Genomic DNA, 19,976 nt, shown 5'->3' on the forward strand with positions numbered 1-19,976 from the left:
CTTATTTTTTAAATCCAGGCAATTGGTTGATGAAACATTGATCAAAATTAAGAAACAATTAATACAAAACGAAATAAAATTTAAAGACAGGCTTTGTGCTTTCTGTTTAAGGTCTCTGTGAAAGTTTTAAAGCAGTCTTTTAGTGCCGCTTTCAGAGCGCTTGCGTCCGTAACGGAGAACTGTCCTGTCCATAACATTGTTTTTTTTTTTTTTTTATAAATTTCTAAATAAATGCGACTTATAGTCCAGTGCGACCTATATGTTTTTTTCCTCTTCATGACGCATTTTTTAACTGATCGTTTTTTAAATCGTAGATATTTGAATATATTGCTTGATATTTGATACCCGTTCGAATTCGATTTTTCTCAAAAGTGACAGCACGTTTGATTTGTGGATTAATGATAAGCGCGAGTCTGGAGAAACTGGCGTTTATTTATTCATTCTCAGTGTTGAGAAACGTAGCCTTCATGTGTTACGTTATTGTGTTAATAATAACTAAATTACCTAATTATGTTACATATTTATTTTGTATGAAAACTAGTGCGTTCGTTACTTATAGATTAAAAAGTACCGTTGTATCAGTGCTGCACGAGCTCTCTCTTACAAACACGGACGCGCACACAGAGAGAAGATAATTGTAAAATGAAAATTGACGGGCTTAAATTTTTACATTTTTTAAATTTTGTTCTTGCTTGTTTTGTTTTTCTGTCAAAATGTCAGAAAGCATTTTGTATTATCCATCCGTGTATTTAAAATGCATTAAATGACGGACGTTTTACTGTTAACACAGCTCTCATATGTCGGATTCGTCTAACTTATTCTTGATATTATTTTTAGAATAAGTGATTCGTTATGCTATTATTGGACTCCTGTCTATTCATTGTCAACTGTTTTCTATAAATATGTTTGTATTGGCTAACATTTATTCAGCTAATGCCTGTTTAAAATGTGCAATGTTCAAACACAAAGACAGCACATCACAGATAGAAGCCAAATATCATATTTGGATATTGGAATAATAAATTAGCAGCCTATCTTAATTGTACACAATGTTCCTATGTTTTTTGTTGTTGTTGTTGTTGTTATTTTTCTTTAAACTTTTTTCTAGGGGTTTCTTAATTTTAGACAAGTTGACCAGCACACATTATATGCAATGCAATATAATGCATGTGTGTCGTCGTGCATTATATTATAAAAATATGTGTTTTGGAAAATAGCTCTTTATTTGATTATCATAAAAATGTGTTTTCTATACAGAGATATCGACATTGGTAAATATCGGTATTGGCCATAACAGCAATATTAATATCGGTTATCGCTATCGGCCACAATTTTCACATTGGGGCATCACTAATTTGAATGCATTATTAATCTTAATTTTAATCAGTGTTTTATCAACAAATTGCCTGGATTTAAAAAATAAGAAGCAAATATAGCCGACATCAGGACTTGGAGGAGCCAGAGCGATCACTGGCGTTGCCTGTGAACTGGAGCTCGTCTTATAAGTGAATTTAAACTCAGAGTAGTATAGGCTACTTGCCTCAAAGACATGATGAAAAAAATATATATAGAAAACTTGAAATGTCTATATCAAACAAAACAATTAAAAATGAAAAGAAACAGTTGGCTATACTCTCAGCTTATGTAATCCGTATCGTATGAAATGTGCATTTCTCTCTAGAGGTGCGTTCACTACTGCGGACATGGCAAGTCAGCATCGTCAACCGACACTGACACAGAAAACACTAGTTTATTAACCCTCTGGGGTCTGAGGTGTTTTTGGGGTCCTTGAGATGTTCTGACATGCCCTGACATTTGTGCTTTTTTTAGTTGTTTATAAACATATTAATGGCAAAGTGTAATTACACTCTATTTAGCACAAACAGGGCTACCATAATATGTGAGCAACATGTATACATGTTTGTATTTTTGAAAGAATTTTAACAATATTTCAAGTACAATCTTTCTTTGTAAAAACTAAAGTATACATTTTATCATACGTATTTCAAAGTTAAGGATTCATTAGTTTGAATATAGCCTACATTGGAACAAACACCATAATAACATCTTAGTTGATGACTTTATTTTTGACAAAACATAATACATATATATATATATATATATATATATATATATATATATATATATATATATATTAGGGCTGGGAATCGAGTAAAAAAAATAACTAATTAATTGCACAATTTCTGTAATTAATTGCAATTAATTGCGTTTCCCCCAAGCTTGTAATCATCAATATTTAAAGGGATAGTTCACTTCAAAATGAAAATTCTGTCATCATATACTCACCCTCATGTTGTTTCAGACCTGTATGAATTTCTTTCTTCTGCTGAACACAAAGGAAGATATTTAGAAGAATGTAAGTAACCAGACAGTTTCTGGTACCATTGACTTCCATAGTATATATTTTTCCTACTATGGAAGACAATGGGACCCAGAAACTGTCTGGTTACTGACATTCTTCTAAATATCTTCCTTTGTGTTCAGCAGAAGAAAGAAATTCATACAGGTTTGAAACAACATGAGGGTGAGTATATGATGACAGAATTTTCATTTTAAAGTGAACTATTCCTTTTAACTTAGCCCTATATTAAAATATTAAACATCAATATATCAATATATTATTCTTTTTCAATAATCATCAACATAATCAATTTAACATATTATTATTATTATTATTATTTATTTTTTTAACTAATTATCAAAATAAAATATAGTCCTACTATTATTACCAGAGCATGTGATCAGAGCAGGTCATTTTACCATTGTTGCCCAGCATGGCTATACCAGCTCAGCAAACAGAAGTCTATTGAGAAATTTCACATTATTTGAGTGGACTTTACTTTTCCAGTGCTCAGTACATGATTGAAGCATTTGGGCCGTTAACGACAGAGCCGCCGACACACACACACAGTGTCACACACACACACACACATACACGGAATGGAGAGTGCGCCGCTGGGCCGTTAAGCCGCCGACACACACACACACATACACGGAACGGAGAGCGCCGCTGGGCCGTTAACAACAGAGCCGCCGACACACACACACACACACACATACACGGAACGGAGAGCGCCGCTGGGCTGTTAACGACAGAGCGCGCTGACACACACACACACACACACATACACGGAACGGAGAGCGCCGCTGGGCCGTTAACGACAGAGCGCGCTGACACACACACACGGAACACAGAGCGCGGCGCACACACGGAGCGGAAAAGACCCGCTCATGAAAGCTGCGCGAGAATGAAACCTGATCGCTGAACATGGAGAGGCGGGACGGCATATTTCGGTCTTTTCAATAGCAGCCGCAACAGGAAATCATTAAAATGAGGCAAAAAAAAGTGCTGATTTCAAATCAATCGCAAAGATTAACGCATTAATTCCCCCAGCCCAAATATATATATATATATATATAAATATATATATATATATATATATATATATATATATATATATTATAACACATGAGCAGAAATTGGCAACATTATAAGCTTATTTGATGTGGCAGTATTTTACAGTAAAAAATTTCAAAAAATTTCCAATTTTTGTAGTCGATTTTTACTTATCTCAGTATAGCAATAGAGTTTGGTAAAAGCTGTTCATTCATTCACACACAGAAACGCGATTCATATTTAAACAGTCTTTTTGCGTGTACAGACACTATTGCGATTAGAACAAAGCAAATATATAACTGACCTATTCCTCAGCCGGATCCGTTGCTCCTCGAAATGAAACTTCCGGCACTTCTGAGCACCAGCACTTCTGAGGCAAATTTTCCAGGATTATTATTAAGATAGTATTATTCCTCACAGCGTCGTAAAGTACATGAGTCTGAAGTGAACTCGCAGTGTGTGTTATCCAGCTGATGTGGGCGTTCACAGGTTTGCCTGGATTGCTTCAGATCATTTGCGTTTGAATAGCGTGCGCTCTCCGTGGGCGGGGTCACATTAAAACATAATGAGCTGAGATGAGAATGACTGACATCTCTCTCTTTTCATACATATTACATAAACTGTGAATATTTGTTTTTTATAAAAATTACTTCATTTAAAAGAAGAGAATTCAAGCCTCATGCCTGTGTGTCTGTATGCCTGTTTGACTGAGTATTCGCTGAGTTATGGTTCATTTTCGGACGTGTTTCAGAATAGTGTTGTCACAATACCAAAATTATTGTTTCGATACCGATACCAAGTCAAGAACTGCGATTTCGATACTTTTTCGATACTTTTCCTGAAAAGGGAGAAACACTCTCAAATATCATTGCTGTGCTTTATTTTAAAACCGGGACAACATTCTAATCATATAACACACTAATAAATTAACATATGAACAGCAGATATATTAAACATTTGAACAAAATATGAAATATCAAAATATAAAAAATAAATTAGAGCAATGACATTCAAGGTAAAAAAAAATAATAAATTAAGCAGCATTATCTCATTTATCATAAAAAACATGAGAGTTACCGGTAATAACTTTATCTTGATTCTGAACTTTGAATAAAAATATGAACAGCGATTATATTAAACAATGTTTAATATTGGTAACATATGATAAGCCTCATTGGTGATATATTTGACATATGGGGATAGAGTTGTGGAAGGACTATGCTTCATGTTAAACATAAATATATAGCAGCAAAGACAACGTCGGCAGTGTTGACAGCAAAATAGGCTACAGAATATTTCGTTCTGTATTGACAGGTGCAGTATTTGAAAATTGATAATATTTTTTTAAATTACATTTATATCTGCATTTATGTCAAAACATAGAGACTTTCAAACATCAAAATGTCATTTATTAATATGTATTTGTGTCAAAATGACATTTTCCTATTCTATTTTGCCTGGAAACGCTTCCAACACGCTTGCGTGTCGCATGAAAAATAGGCGTCGGTTCTATTTCTAGCATGCACGCGTTTTCCGTGTGGCTCGGGCGCGCGTCACGCAGGCAGTGTGCTAGCTCTAACCTGTTAACATGGGAGCCAAAATAAAAGCGGACACGCCACGCAGCTGAGACGCTCACGCCACGCAGCCAGTGTGTCGCCGGCCTTACAAATCTGGAACGCGGTCATTCTTAGAAGTATCGATACTAATAAATTTAGGAATCGTGACGTTTTTAATTTCCGAGAATCGCAATACTTTTGAAGTATCGGTGCACCGTGCACCGCATCATGTTTATTTTGCTTTATTTGGCAAAAAGCACAACACTTTGTTTTTATTGTGAGTATACACAAAAATAATACACACTTAACAAGATCGATTGATGTATGAAACTTTGTAATATCAAAATCAACAGAGTATTTTGAGTCTCTTTTGAACTGATAAGAAAAAAAGCGAGCCTATCGCGCTGGCGCGATTGTCGACCCCAGGGGGTTAATAAACAATTAAAATGTCTGCTTGCTTTATTTGACACCTTCATAATCATTACTTTTGCCAGTTCTTTGTGACAGTTTTTTAGTGTGCAAGTGGCAGTGACGTCACCCACTGGTTACATGATACGTCACCACCTCATCATTAAGTCCGTGGCCAGGGCCTTGCCTGCTGCGGCTCCGACTGATTTCCGACTCATATTACGGAAGACAATTTAAAATTTACCATTGTCGATATTAGAGCTCCTTTGAGCTAAATAGCCTACTGCTGAAGACATTTCATTATTGAATAAATGAATGGCCAAATCCACTGAATTAAGGTTATTTGCTCTCAGTAGTAAATTCACTGAATGACCATGATGATTAGGGGGGACGTTGTCTCATCACAATGCCCCCCCTTGGCGATGGGCCTGGATGTACCCTGAAAGCTGGCCCAAATCACTGCTGTTGCAGTGAGAAACGAAGTTTACTCTGAAAGCTGGTGTTAGACCAGTAGGTGAAATCACTACTGTGGTAATGAGAGAAATATATTTTGATGAGGGGAGAAAGCACTGCTGCGGCAGTGAGAAATGAAAGTTTAACTGGAGAACTGGTGAACTTGTCTGTGTCATTAGTTTGAAATTATGTTTTGCTCTCATCTGAAAAATGTCTTTATCTACATTACTCTATATTCAGTTGATGATGAACTGAATATAGAGTTAATCATCATCATTACTCTATATCATTACTCTATATCATCATTACTCTATATTAGGTTCATTGATGAACATGAACTTATCCCTGTAAAGCCTTACATATGAAATAATAGTCTGATTTTTTTTTTCTTTTTTTTTTTTCTTTAAGACATTTTATTGATATACCCAAACTGGGGGGAAATAATGTAATTTGGTACAGATGTTATTTATATTGCCAACAAGTAAGATGAAATTCTGCAAGGTTATAATTAGGGCTGGGACATTAACACGTTCATTTCGATTAATTAATCTGAGAAAAAATAACGTGTTAAAAAAAATAACGCAGATTAATCCATTCCGTATTGACCTTTGAACCTGGAGCCGTTCTAGCCACCATTCGACTGTAAAATGAAGGAGGGAGACGAGAACGCGCTGGCGCTGCCTGGATCATTAATTGGAACATTTGCTTCTAAAAAAACAGCCGGCATTTCAACGTTAATTCACCGGTGAACGTAAGGGACCAAGGTCGAATCAATGTTGGATTATGTTTCGATTGTGCAAAACGAATCAACGTTGAAATCGTGACGTTGTTTCACTGTTGATGTCGTGACGTTGTTTCATTGTTGATTTTGTGAGTCATGACAATGCTGACTGAATTTGTGATTAACTGTAGGCAACACTAAAATATTGTTAACTGTCAAATTACTTGCAGCAATGGCTTAATTAAACACATTTAATAAAATATAACACATGCAAAAGATTGTAAAACAAGTTTTATTCTGAAAAAAACAAGTCTAAAAATACTTTCTAAAACAGATGAAAAACATCTCAAACTTTAAAATGCAGCATTTTCGAAGTAGGCTAATGTTAAAAACCTGTAAAGCAAGTGTAAATAATGTTTATAATTTAATGTTTAATATTAAATGTATAATTTAATAATGTTCAATAATTTAATAATGTTCAATTGTATTGTATTGATTATTTGCTAGGCACAATTATTCCAATGCTCACCATTTGAACATTATTTCAATAACATGTTCAACACAATAATTTTTAATTGATTGACAGCCCTAATTTATATGCGATTAAAATGCGATTAATTTCGATTAATTAATTACAAAGCCTCTAATTAATTAGATTATTTTTTTTAATCGAGTCCCGGCCCTAGTTATAATATAAAACACTGAGACTTTTATAAAACAGGCTTCTTAAATAAAGTGCATATATATTACCACATCATATATTAGTGGTCCCTGTCACATGTCTGTGTTTGTTTGGACTTTCAGTTTGAGTTTTGCTTGGTTCCTGTTTGCCTTTGTTCTTTTCCCGCCACTCCTTTGTTTCTATGGTTATCAGTTCAGTTGTATCACCTGTTTAGTCATCATAGTCATTAGTGGTCAACTGATATGATATTTGGCATTTATAAAATATCGGCATCGGCAGATACGTTTTTCTGATTGGCCGATGTGTTGGAAGCGGGACTTTTATTTTGACAGGCGGCGCTGAGAACACCAGCGCCTGATCACACAGCGCTCACTCACATTCTCCGTCTTCATTAGTTTACAATCTCTGTCAGTCATATCTAATACTTTGTTAGACAGAACTGGTAAACAAAGAAAGTAAATGGTATGCGAAAAAGTAAAGTTTATAAAGTAAAGCTTTTATATTATTTGTAACAGAAAAGGCAAACAATCAGGCTAAAATACTTTCTCATTTACTCGTCAACATTCAGCAAATGCGCATCTACATCATTTAAACAAATCTCTGAATATCTAATAAACATTTAATATCACAAACCTTGCAGATTTAATGGAATCCAGCTGTGATATCTTGTGAGGTGTGCATTTGTAGCCTGATAAACGTGTGACTGCGAGTGACGGTCGAGTGAAGTGAGTGAATGCGAAGAGAAGATCAGCTTCACAGTAGACGCGGTCGAAAAACTTTAAATCCTTCATTTTAAAATACGCTGTGCTATATCCAGTTGGCCACTGTGTCATATTCATATTGTTTTCACTGTGTGCTGTATGCAATATTAGCGTTACCTTGTCTTTATTTGAAAAAAATATGATTACCAGTGCGCACGATATTACCAGATTACTGAGTGCCCTGTTACAGTGTTTGCTTCCTTTTTATTCACATATTCATATTTTTAAACAATTACTTTATTGGTGAAAAATACTGTAATAGGTTTGCAGATACAAGAAGTTGCCATCTAAAGTATAAGCATGAAAAAGATTTGTTTTCTAGTTTATATATAATTTATTAAATATTGTTTAAAATAAATATAAAGTATATAATAAAAATATCGACTTTACATCGGCCATCGGCCATCCTGCTCTCTAAGATATCGGCATCGGCTATCAAAAAAACAATAACGGTCGACCACTAATCGTCATCTCACCTGTGTTCTGTTAATCAGTGTAATCTGTGTTTGTATTTAAGTTCCATTCTGTTCAGTCAGTCCTTGTCCGATCTCCGTCATATTTAGTGTGTGTGAACCTTCTGCCCATCTTCTATGTACCTGTATTATTTATATTGTGAGCAAAAGTTTGCATTGGAACTTTTGATTCTCCTTCGTCTTCTTCTGCCTGCACCACACCGTGACAGTCCCTCTGGATCTCCCAGTAATTAGACATTTTAAATGCTTATTTTTATCAGTAATTCTGTTGTTTAATGTAATAATAATGTAATGTAATATGTAGATTGAGAGATTTACAAATAAACATTTATCAAAAGCCAGATTTTATAACAAAAAGACATGTACATGTGAATGAAGTCATTTTTAGAATTATTGTGAAATGCCTTTAACTTGCCATAAAAGTGTGAACTGTCTCATCTAATAGTGTCAGTGCAGTCAAGTCAATAATATTGTTGAATATTAAGTGTCTCCAACTAAGGAAGCCAGAGGCAACAGTGGCAAAAACCCAAACTCCACCAGGTGACAGAAATAGAGAAGAAATCCAATAGCTATAAATCTTAACGCAACTATTTTTTTCAAACATGCTTAATTTTATCTAGGAAATTTGTCACTGAATAAAAAATACTAATGTACTGGAAATAGTGTTTTTTGTTGATGAATGCTGTTTGAATGCATTGTATGCTGTTTATGTAAAAAAATAATAATGGAAAATGTATTTAATATTTGTATATAGAAAATGTATTGTATGTATGCCATCTAATTATGTGTTGTGATTTATTGTAGGTTAAATGATTGTAACTTAACAGAAAAAAGCTGTTCAGCTCTGTCTGCAGTTCTTGGATCAGATACCAATCTGAAAGAGCTGAACATGAACAATAATAATCTGCAGGATTCAGGAGTGAAGCTGCTCTGCACTGGACTGAAGAAAAATTGTATATTTATAAATTGTAAATTGGAGATACTGAGGTAAGTTGAGCCACATGAGTCACATGACTAAAGTAAGGTGCAATGACTGACAGGACGATCCCAGAGGCTAAAAGTTATAAATAAAAGTTGCATTTCTTTGTTCAATATAAGTAAGTTTGTCTTTGTTCTATTGTTGTTGTGTTTTTCATTCAAAATAATAATGAGCCACAAACTAAGCAATCCAAAGATCTTTTATTTATTTGTTTCAACGTGGGTATAGCATATCATCCTTCTTATCAATTTTGTTAATAAAAGTCCAATGTTTAATATAAGTGAATTTATCATTGTACTATTTTATTATTGACGTATTTTCATTAATACTAATGAACCACAAACTAAGCATTTGTTTTAAATTTAGAGGAAAACACTAAGACCTTCATTTATCAGTGTTACAATGGGGGTATACTATGCCATCTGTCCTATTTGTTTTGTTGATAAAAGTTTTATTGTTCAATATAACAAACAATTAAAAAAATGGTTGTCATTGTGCCATTTTACTGTTGTTGTGTTTTTTTCAGTGAGTAATACTGAAGTGACATTAAGCGTTCATTTTGTGCTGCATTCATTTGGTGCTGCACTGTAATGCAAATAATTGCAGGGGATATTTATATTTAATGGACAATGTATTTTCCATATATGTATATTCTACTTCTTATAAGTTAACACTTAAATTGGGTTGTTTTTGTTTATAGTAATTTATAATTTAGTGATTTAATCATTATTTGCATACCTAGTGTTGAGTCAGAATTCAGATGATTCTGTTAGAGCTGGTAAATCTGCCACAGAAAGGAGGGTGAGATCTAGTAGAAATCACTTATCTTAAGATTGTATATAACAGGATTAATGTATTTTAGTGCTTTTGAGGAAGCTGTGTATCTTTGATTCTGCTTTCAGCTTTGCAGCTAGTCTCGACTAAACACTTCCTGTAGTTTATGAGTGTTTTACACCACTATTAAGGTATTTTGGTCCATTTGTCTCACTCAGTGGCTTAAAAAGTGGGTATGCGCTATATGCGGCGCATAGGGGCGCAGCACCATGCGATGGTAAAATAAATAAATAATTACAATTCTTTTTTTGGTATTTTCTATATGTAGCTGCTGTTGTGCATTTCTAAATCATTTCTGCATTTCCTCAATGTTATATAACATTTTAGAGGACTAACAGGCTAGAGTAGGCGCCCTCATAAGATTCCATCATATAATTTTGACACTGAAGATATCGCGAGCGTAATATTGCAAGGGGCGCCGTGAGCACAGAGCGAGCAGGTACGAGTAGTGAATTGTTGTTGAAAAAGATGGATAAAGCAAAAAAACTGTCGGGGCTAAAGATAGAAAAAGAAAGAGGGAAAGTGAGATGGCATGTCAAGGGATACCAAAAGCAGCTAAATAAGTGGATGGTGAAAGGCAACAGGTAGGATTTAAAGTAGGGCTGAACGATATTCTGTTTTAACATCAACATTGCGATGTGTGCATGAGCGATAGTCACATCGCCGGAACATGCGATGTGAAGGTTAGTAGCACCCATGGTGTATTAAGAGAACGGTAGCACCAGGGTAGCACACAGTAAACACGAGTTTGTTGTATGTCTTTTTGCTGGGGTGACATGCACGTTCCGCGTGCCTGCACAGTGATTGATTCGCTGTGCCGCTGCTCACTGCTCACAGCCAACATTCACATCTTAACAGATGTTTGTTTGTTCATTAGGCTATAATTCCTCAAAATAAGTAAAAAAAAAATCTTATTCTCTCTCTCTCTCTATCTCTCTCTCTCTCTCTCTCTCTCTCTCTCTCTCTCTCTCTCTCTCTCTCTATGTTTTCGGTGCTGATGCAGTGACGCATTCATGTAAACGGCACCTAAAAGCTGTCACAAAGAACCAGCAAAAGTAATTATTATGAGTATGTAAAATATTGCAATGAGACATTTTAATTGTTTATTAATAAACAAATGTGTTTTCTGTGTCGGCTGCAAAGATGAAGTTGACGATATTGGCTCGCGATCTTCGCAGTAGTGAACGCGCCAGAGAGAAATGCACATTTCATATGGATTACATAGTTTTATGTTGTTTTGAATGGTTCTGTTTAAAAGTAGAGATTTCTGTAGATAATAGATATATTTCTATTTTTTTTTAGGTGTGTGAGGCGAGTAGGCTACCTTATACGCTGAGTTTCGGTTCATGGATGATAGCTTAAGCTCCAGTTCAGGCGCTAATGCCTCCGTGTCGTGATTATCTATTGTCTGCTATATTTACTTTTTATTTATAAAATCTAGGAAATTGGATAATGAAACACTGATTAAAATTAAGATACAATTAATACAAAACGAAATTCGCTTTAAAGAAAGGCTTTGTGCTTTCTGTTTGAGGTCTCTGTGAAAGTTTTAAAGCAGTCTTATAGCCTGGATTGATGGCTCGCAATATCGCAATATATATCGTTGGGAAAAAAATATTGCAATGTAATTTTTTCCCAATATCGTGCAGCCCTAATTTAAAGTGTGATGTCTGTGCTTGGAGGCTTTCAAATATTCATGTTAACAGACATTAGCACTCTAAAGTTCTCTGAAGTGTGGCTGAAAAAGCCAAGTAAAACTTTAAATAACCATTGAATCAAATTAACATTTTATTCTTATCTGTGAAATAAGCATGTAACCCATTTCAACTCCACCACTCAAAGAATTGTTAAATTGTTCGCCAAATTTGTTGCTTCATACCCCTCTGACATTGGGTAGTTGCGCCCCTGGTCTCACTCATCCTTGCAAAGCTGCTTCAGCTCAGTGACATTTGTAGGCTTTCCAACATGAGCTGTGTTTCAAGTCCTTCCACAGCATTTTAATGGATTTGAAGTCTGGACTTTATTGGGCCATTCCCAAACTTTAATTTTCTAATTTTCTGACCATCTTCAGATCACAGACTTTCAGAGTTGTACAGTTTTAGTTAATTGCAATCTTGAAAGGGATGTTGATGTCTAACATATTAAAGTTCACTGAGCCTTTTGTTTGCCTCCATATTCAATTGTCAGTTTTTGCAACTGACTTTCAATACATTTGTATGAAGAATAAAATTAAATTCAGTTTAAGGATTTATATTGTTCAGGTTTAACTGATTAATCAGCTGAATGTTTTCCTCTCTGTTCTAGACTCTCTAACTGCAGTGTGACAGAAGAAGGTTATAAAGCTCTGGCTTCAGCTCTGAGATCAAACCCTTCACACCTGATAGAGCTGGATCTCACAGGAAATGATCCTGGACAATCAGGAGTGAAGGAGCTCAGTGATTTACTGCAGGATCCAGACTGTCAACTGAAGACACTGAGGTGAGACGGGATCAAATAATGAACTAAATTAGCTATATGCAGGCTAAATATTCATAACTTATATATTATTTTAGTTATATAATAAGCTGTACAATTTGTTGTACAGTTTTGCTTGGTTCCTATTTGCCTTTCTATGGTTACCGTCATTATCAGTTCAGTTGTGTCACCTGTTTAGTCATCATCGTCATTAGTGGTCGACCGATATTTCGCCAAGGCCGATATATTGGCCGATATTTGGCACTTTTAAAATATCGGCATCGGCCGATACGTTTTTCTGATTGGCCGATGTGTTGGAAGCGGGACTTTTATTTTGACGGCGCTCCGGACTTTTATTTTGACAGGCGGTGCTGAGAACACCAGTGCCTGATCACACAGCGCTCACTCACATTCTCCGTCTTCATTAGTTTACAATCTCTGTCAGTCATATATAATACTTTGTTAGACAGAACTGGTAAACAAAGAAACTCTCTCTCTGTGTTTTCGGTGCTGATGCAGTGACACATTTATGTAAACGGCACCTAAAAGCTGTCACAAAGAACCAGCAAAATTAATTATTATGAGTATGTAAAATATTGCAATGAGACATTTTAATTGTTTATTAATAAACAAGTGTTTTCTGTGTCGGCTGCAAAGATGAAGTTGACGATATTGACTCGCGATCTTCGCAGTAGTGAACGCGCCGGAGAGAAATGCACATTTCATACGGATTACATAGTTTTATGTTGTTTTGAATGGTTCTGTTTAAAAGTAGAGATTTCTGTAGATGATAGATATATTTCTATTTTTTTTTTAGGTGTGTGAGGCGAGTAGGCTTCCTTATACGCTAAGTTTCGGTTCATGGATGATAGCTTAAGCTCCATTTTAGGCGCTGGCGCCTCTGTGTCGTGATTATCTATTGTCTGCTATATTTACTTTTTATTTTTTAAGTCTAGGAAATTGGATAATGAAACTGATTAAAATTAAGATACAATTAAAACAAAACGAAATTCACTTTAAAGAAAGGCTTTGTGCTTTCGGTTTGAGGTCTCTGTGAAAGTTTAAAAGCAGTCTTATAGCCTGGATTTATGGCTCGCAATATCGCAATATATATCGTTGGGAAAAAAATATCGCAATGTAATTTTTTCCCAATATCGTGCAGCCCTAATTTAAAGTGTGATGTCTGTGCTTGGAGGCTTTCAAATACTCATGTTAACAGACATTAGCGCTCTAAAGTTCTCTGAAGTGTGGCTGAAAAAGCCAAGTAAAACTTTAAATAACCAATGAATCAAATTAACATTTTATTCTTATCTGTGAAATAAGCATGTAACCCGTTTCAACTCCACCACTCAAAGAATTGTTAAATTGTTCGCCAAATTTGTTGCTTCATACCCCTCTGACACTGGGTAGTTGTGCCCCTGGTCTCACTCATCCTTGCAAAGCTGCTTCAGCTCAGTGACATTTGTAGGCTTTCCAACATGAGCTGTGTTTCAAGTCCTTCCACAGCATTTTAATGGAATTGAAGTCTGGACTTTATTGGGCCATTCCCAAACTTTAATTTTCTTAATTGCAATCTTGAAAGGGATGGTGATGTCTAACATATTAAAGTTCACTGAGCCTTTTGTTTGCCTCCATATTCAATTGTCAGTTTTTGCAACTGACTTTCAATACATTTGTATGAAGAATAAAATTAAATTCAGTTTAAGGATTTATATTGTTCAGGTTTAACTGATTAATCAGCTGAAAGTTTTCCTCTCTGTTCTAGACTCTCTAACTGCAGTGTGACAGAAGAAGGTTATAAAGCTCTGGCTTCAGCTCTGAGATCAAACCCTTCACACCTGATAGAGCTGGATCTCACAGGAAATGATCCTGGACAATCAGGAGTGAAGGAGCTCAATGATTTACTGCAGGATCCAGACTGTCAACTGAAGACACTGAGGTGAGACGGGATCAAATAATGAACTAAATTAGCTATATGCAGGCTAAATATTCATAACTAATATATTATTTTAGTTATATAATAAGCTGTACAATTTGTTGCATCAAAATGATCAAGATCAGATCAGATGCTGCAGGTTCTGTCATGATGATGATGATAACCGTCAACACAGTTTAGTTGTGATATGAGCTACAGGTCAAATAGACATTATGGGTCAGTATATGTGTGCTGACATTCAGGAGTATACCTTAATAATTAACAATAATAGTTTTCCATCAAGCCCAGATTCACTGCATCTCTCTGCACCAGGTCTATGAGTCTCCAGATGTTCTCAAACATGCAGTTTCACAAGCCAGTTTTCTCTGTGCTGACGTTTCTCACTCCTGCTTTACAGAAAGATCTTAATTTCACACTTTGTATTCATATTGAAAATCATGATCTAGTGAGCTTTTGCCCTTCTGCTCTGTGAGACCTTTCTGTTCTTATGCTTATGTTTGCTTTAGGACTGAGTGTTGCTCTAGTTTCTTTTAAATATATATTTATTTGTGTATTTAAATGTTTAAAGAAAAATTTGACATCTAAATAACTAATTTAAGCTTGTCTTTAAAACAATAATTACATTTTTTATCATATCAATAATTTTTTGTAATGCAGTGGACATTTAGTTGATACCTGAATTGCCTCTTCTGCAGGTTTGTGAGTCCTGCTGCTGAGGAAGCCTGTCAGTATGTGAATAGAGTTGTGGGTATAAACCCGTTACTCCAGAGAGAGCTAAATCTGAGTGAACATGAACTAGGAGACACACGAGTGAATCAGATCGCTGCTCTACTGCAGGATAAACACTGTCAACTCAACACACTGACGTGAGTATTGCTCATTTATTTATTATATTACTTGTTAGGGCTGAACGATACATCGAATTTTCATCGTCATCGCGATATGAACTCGCGCGATGAACACATCGCAACAGACAGCCTGACACGATGAATAATGCCTGGTTCAGATTACAAGATTTTTGTGTCTGTTATGATAGTCACGGAGTCAGATTACACGTTTTTGACTTCTAAAATCTTGTCATGTTGTGGACAAGAAACATGTCAGACACGTTGCTTTCCGACCACTCATCGCGTGCCGTCACACTCACTCACACGCACGCACACACACACTCGTTCACTCGCGCACACACACACACACACACACACACACACACACACACACACACACACACACACACACACACACACTCACTCGCGTTCATGCTCACTCACTCGCACACACACACTGTTACTCGCGCTCTCACTCACTCTCGCTCACATACTCAACCCGTCATGGAGGACCGTTAAAAAATTAAACATGCTAGTCTTTCTGTCGTGATGTCGTGAAGCATCGCAGACACGATGTAGGTTATCGCCCACTATGACACACTATACGAGATGAAACGATCGGATCTTGCGTCCCGACGCCCGTTGTCGTTTACGAATCCCCATGACACCCATACGTCAAACGGATCGTGCAAAAATCGTGCTAAAATCGTGTAATCTGAACTAGGCAGGTAATAAACGTTTGACCTATCACGCAAAGAACCTATTAAAGCACTAAGACATGGGAACAGCATAGCTAACATTCACATTTGAATATTTATCGCAAGTCATATCGTCATCGCAATATTAAACAATCTTATCGCACATCGCAGCTTTTCCTCATATCGTGCAGCCCTTTTACTTGTAAGCATTTTTTCCCTCAATCAGAACAATTTAAAGTAATACAATTAAACAGTCAATTAAACTATTAAGCTGCAACCCCACTTTTGAAAAATCCCCAGAATGTCACATGATTATGGCACTTTTTCATGTGTTCCATATATGGACTAAAGCTGCGTCCGAAATCGTGTACTATGGGAGTAGGTACTACATTTAAATTAGAACGTACTTCGCGACTTAAAAAAGTATGCTCTATATAGTATGTATATTCTGCTTCTTATAAGTTAACACTTAAATTGGGCTGTTTGTGTTTATAGTAATTTATAATTTAGTGATTTAATCGTTATTTGCATACCTAGTGTTGAGTCAGAATTCAGATGATTCTGTTAGAGCTGGTAAATCTGCCACAGAGAGGAGGGTGAGATCTAGTAGAAATCACTTATCTTAAGATTGCATATAACAGGATTAATGCATTTTAGTGCTTTTGAGGAAGCTGTGTATCTTTGATTCTGCTTTCAGCTTTGCAGCTAGTCTCGACTAAACACTTCCTGTAGTTTATGAGTGTTTTACACCACTATTAAGGTATTTTGGTCCGTTTGTCTCACTCAGTGGCTTAAAAAGTGGGTATGCTCTATATGCGGCGCATAGGGGCGCAGCACCATGCGATGGTAAAATAAATAAATAATTACAATTCTTTTTTTGGTATTTTCTATATGTAGCTGCTGTTGTGCATTTCTAAATCATTTCCGCATTTCCTCAATGTTATATAACATTTTAGAGGACTAACAGGCTAGAGTAGGCGCCCTCATAAGATTCCATCATAGAATTTTGACATTGAAGATATCGCGAGCGTAATATTGCGAGGGGAGCCGTGAGCACTGAGCGAGCAGGTACGAGTAGTGAATTGTCGTTGAAAAAGATGGATAAAGCAAAAAAACTGTCGGGCTAAAGATAGAAAAAGAAAGAGGGAAAGTGAGATGGCATGTCAAGGGATACCAAAAGCAGCTAAATAAGTGGATGGTGAAAGGCAACAGGTAGGATTTAAAGTAGGGCTGAACGATATTCTGTTTTAACGTCAACATTGCGATGTGCGCATGAGCGATAGTCACATCGCCGGAACATGCGATGTGAAGGGTAGTAGCACCCATGGTGTATTGAGAACGGTAGCACCAGGGTAGCACACAGTAAACACGAGTTTGTTGTATGTCTTGTTGCTGGGGTGACGTGCACGTTCAGCGTGCCTGCACAGTGATTGATTCGCTGTGCCGCTGCTCACTGCTCACAGCCAACATTCACATCTTAACAGATGTTTGTTTGTTCATTAGGCTATAATTCCTCAAAATAAGTAAAAAAAATCTTATTCTCTCTCTCTCTCTCTCTCTCTCTCTCTCTCTCTCTCTCTCTCTCTCTCTCTCTCTCTCTCTCTATGTTTTCGGTGCTGATGCAGTGACGCATTCATGTAAACGGCACCTAAAAGCTGTCACAAAGAACCAGCAAATGTAATTATTATGAGTATGTAAAATATTGCAATGAGATTATTTTAATTGTCTATTAATAAACAACTGTTTTCTGTGTCGGCTGCAAAGATGAAGTTGACGATATTGACTCGCGATCTTCGCAGTAGTGAACGCGCCGGAGAGAAATGCACATTTCATACGGATTACATAGTTTTATGTTGTTTTGAATGGTTCTGTTTAAAAGTAGAGATTTCTGTAGATAATAGATATATTTCAATTTTTTTTTTTAAGGTGTGTGAGGCGAGTAGGCTACCTTATACGCTGAGTTTAGGTTCATGGATGATAGCTTAAGCTACATTTCAGGCGCTGGCGCCTCCGTGTCGTGATTATCTATTGTCTGCTATATTTACTTTTTTTTTTTTTATTAAATCTAGGAAATTGGATAATGAAACACTGATTAAAATTAAGATACAATTAATACAAAACGAAATTCACTTTAAAGAAAGGCTTTGTGCTTTCTGTTTGAGGTCTCTGTGAAAGTTTTAAAGCAGTCTTATAGCCTGGATTGATGGCTCGCAATATCGCAATGTAATTTTTTCCCAATATTATGCAGCCCTAATTTAAAGTGTGATGTCTGTGCTTGGAGGCTTTCAAATGTTCATGTTAACAGACATTAGCGCTCTAAAGTTCTCTGAAGTGTGGCTGAAAAAGCCAAGTAAAACTTTAAATAACCATTGAATCAAATTAACATTTTATTCTTATCTGTGAAATAAGCATGTAACCTGTTTCAACTCCACCACTCAAAGAATTGTTAAATTGTTCGCCAAATTTGTTGCTTCATACCCCTCTGACACTGGGTAGTTGCGCCCCTGGTCTCACTCATCCTTGCAAAGCTGCTTCAGCTCAGTGACATTTGTAGGCTTTCCAACATGAGCTGTGTTTCAAGTCCTTCCACAGCATTTTAATGGAATTGAAGTCTGGACTTTATTGGGCCATTCCCAAACTTTAATTTTCTTAATTGCAATCTTGAAAGGGATGTTGATGTCTAACATATTAAAGTTCACTGAGCCTTTTGTTTGCCTCCATATTCAGTTGTCAGTTTTTGCAACTGACTTTCAATACATGTATATGAAGAATAAAATTAATTCAGTTTAAAGATTTATATTGTTCAGATTTAACTGATTAATCAGCTGAAAGTTTTCCTCTCTGTTCTAGACTCTCTAACTGCAGTGTGACAGAAGAAGGTTATAAAGCTCTGGCTTCAGCTCTGAGATCAAACCCTTCACACCTGATAGAGCTGGATCTCACAGGAAATGATCCTGGACAATCAGGAGTGAAGGAGCTCAATGATTTACTGCAGGATCCAGACTGTCAACTGAAGACACTGAGGTGAGACGGGATCAAATAATTAACTAAATTAGCTATATGCAGGCTAAAAATTCATAACTTATATGTTATTTTAGTTATATAATAAGCTGTGCAATTTGTTGCATCAAAATGATCAAGATCAGATCAGATGCTGCAGGTTCTGTCATGATGATGATGATAACCGTCAACACAGTTTAGTTGTGATATGAGCTACAGGTCAAATAGACATTATGGGTCAGTATATGTGTGCTGACATTCAGGAGTATACCTTGATAATTAACAATAATAGTTTTCCATCAAGCCCAGATTCACTGCATCTCTCTGCACCAGGTCTATGAGTCTCCAGATGTTCACAAACATGCAGTTTCACAAGCCAGTTTTCTCTGTGCTGACGTTTCACACTTTGTTTTCATACTGAAAATCATGATCTAGTGAGCTTTTGCCCTTCTGCTCTGTGAGACCTTTCTGTTCTTATGCTTATGTTTGCTTTAGGACTGAGTGTTGCTCTAGTTTCTTTTAAATATATATTTATTTGTGTATTTAAATGTTTAAAGAAACATTTGACATCTAAATAACTAACTTAAGCTTGTCTTTAAAACAATAATTACGTTTTTTATCATATCAATAATTTTTTGTAATGCACTGGACATTTAGTTGATACCTGAATTGTCTCTTCTGCAGGTTTGTGAGTCCTGCTGCTGAGGAAGCCTGTCAGTATGTGAATAGAGTTGTGGGTAAAAACCCGTTACTCCAGAGAGAGCTGAAGATGAGTG

The 19,976-nt window shown here is 36.0% G+C and overlaps 1 protein-coding gene across 1 annotated transcript in view; it reads left to right on the forward strand.

Moving 5' to 3' along the window:
• The window catches only part of LOC311305794 (uncharacterized protein), a 1,216,100-nt gene that overhangs the window by 6,664 nt on the left and 1,189,460 nt on the right, over positions 1–19,976 (forward strand). Inside the window, exons 8-13 of the mRNA XM_084433664.1 lie at positions 9,277–9,459; positions 12,590–12,763; positions 14,505–14,678; positions 15,371–15,541; positions 19,051–19,224; positions 19,885–19,976. The exon at positions 19,885–19,976 is cut by the window's right edge and continues 79 nt beyond it. Of these exons, the coding sequence (XP_084289790.1) occupies positions 9,277–9,459; positions 12,590–12,763; positions 14,505–14,678; positions 15,371–15,541; positions 19,051–19,224; positions 19,885–19,976 (968 nt within the window). The remainder of the gene's footprint in view (positions 1–9,276; positions 9,460–12,589; positions 12,764–14,504; positions 14,679–15,370; positions 15,542–19,050; positions 19,225–19,884) is intronic.

This window comes from Rutilus rutilus, assembly GCF_951802725.1.
Source record: "Rutilus rutilus genome assembly, chromosome: 1".
Classification (NCBI taxonomy): Eukaryota; Metazoa; Chordata; class Actinopteri; order Cypriniformes; family Leuciscidae; genus Rutilus; species Rutilus rutilus.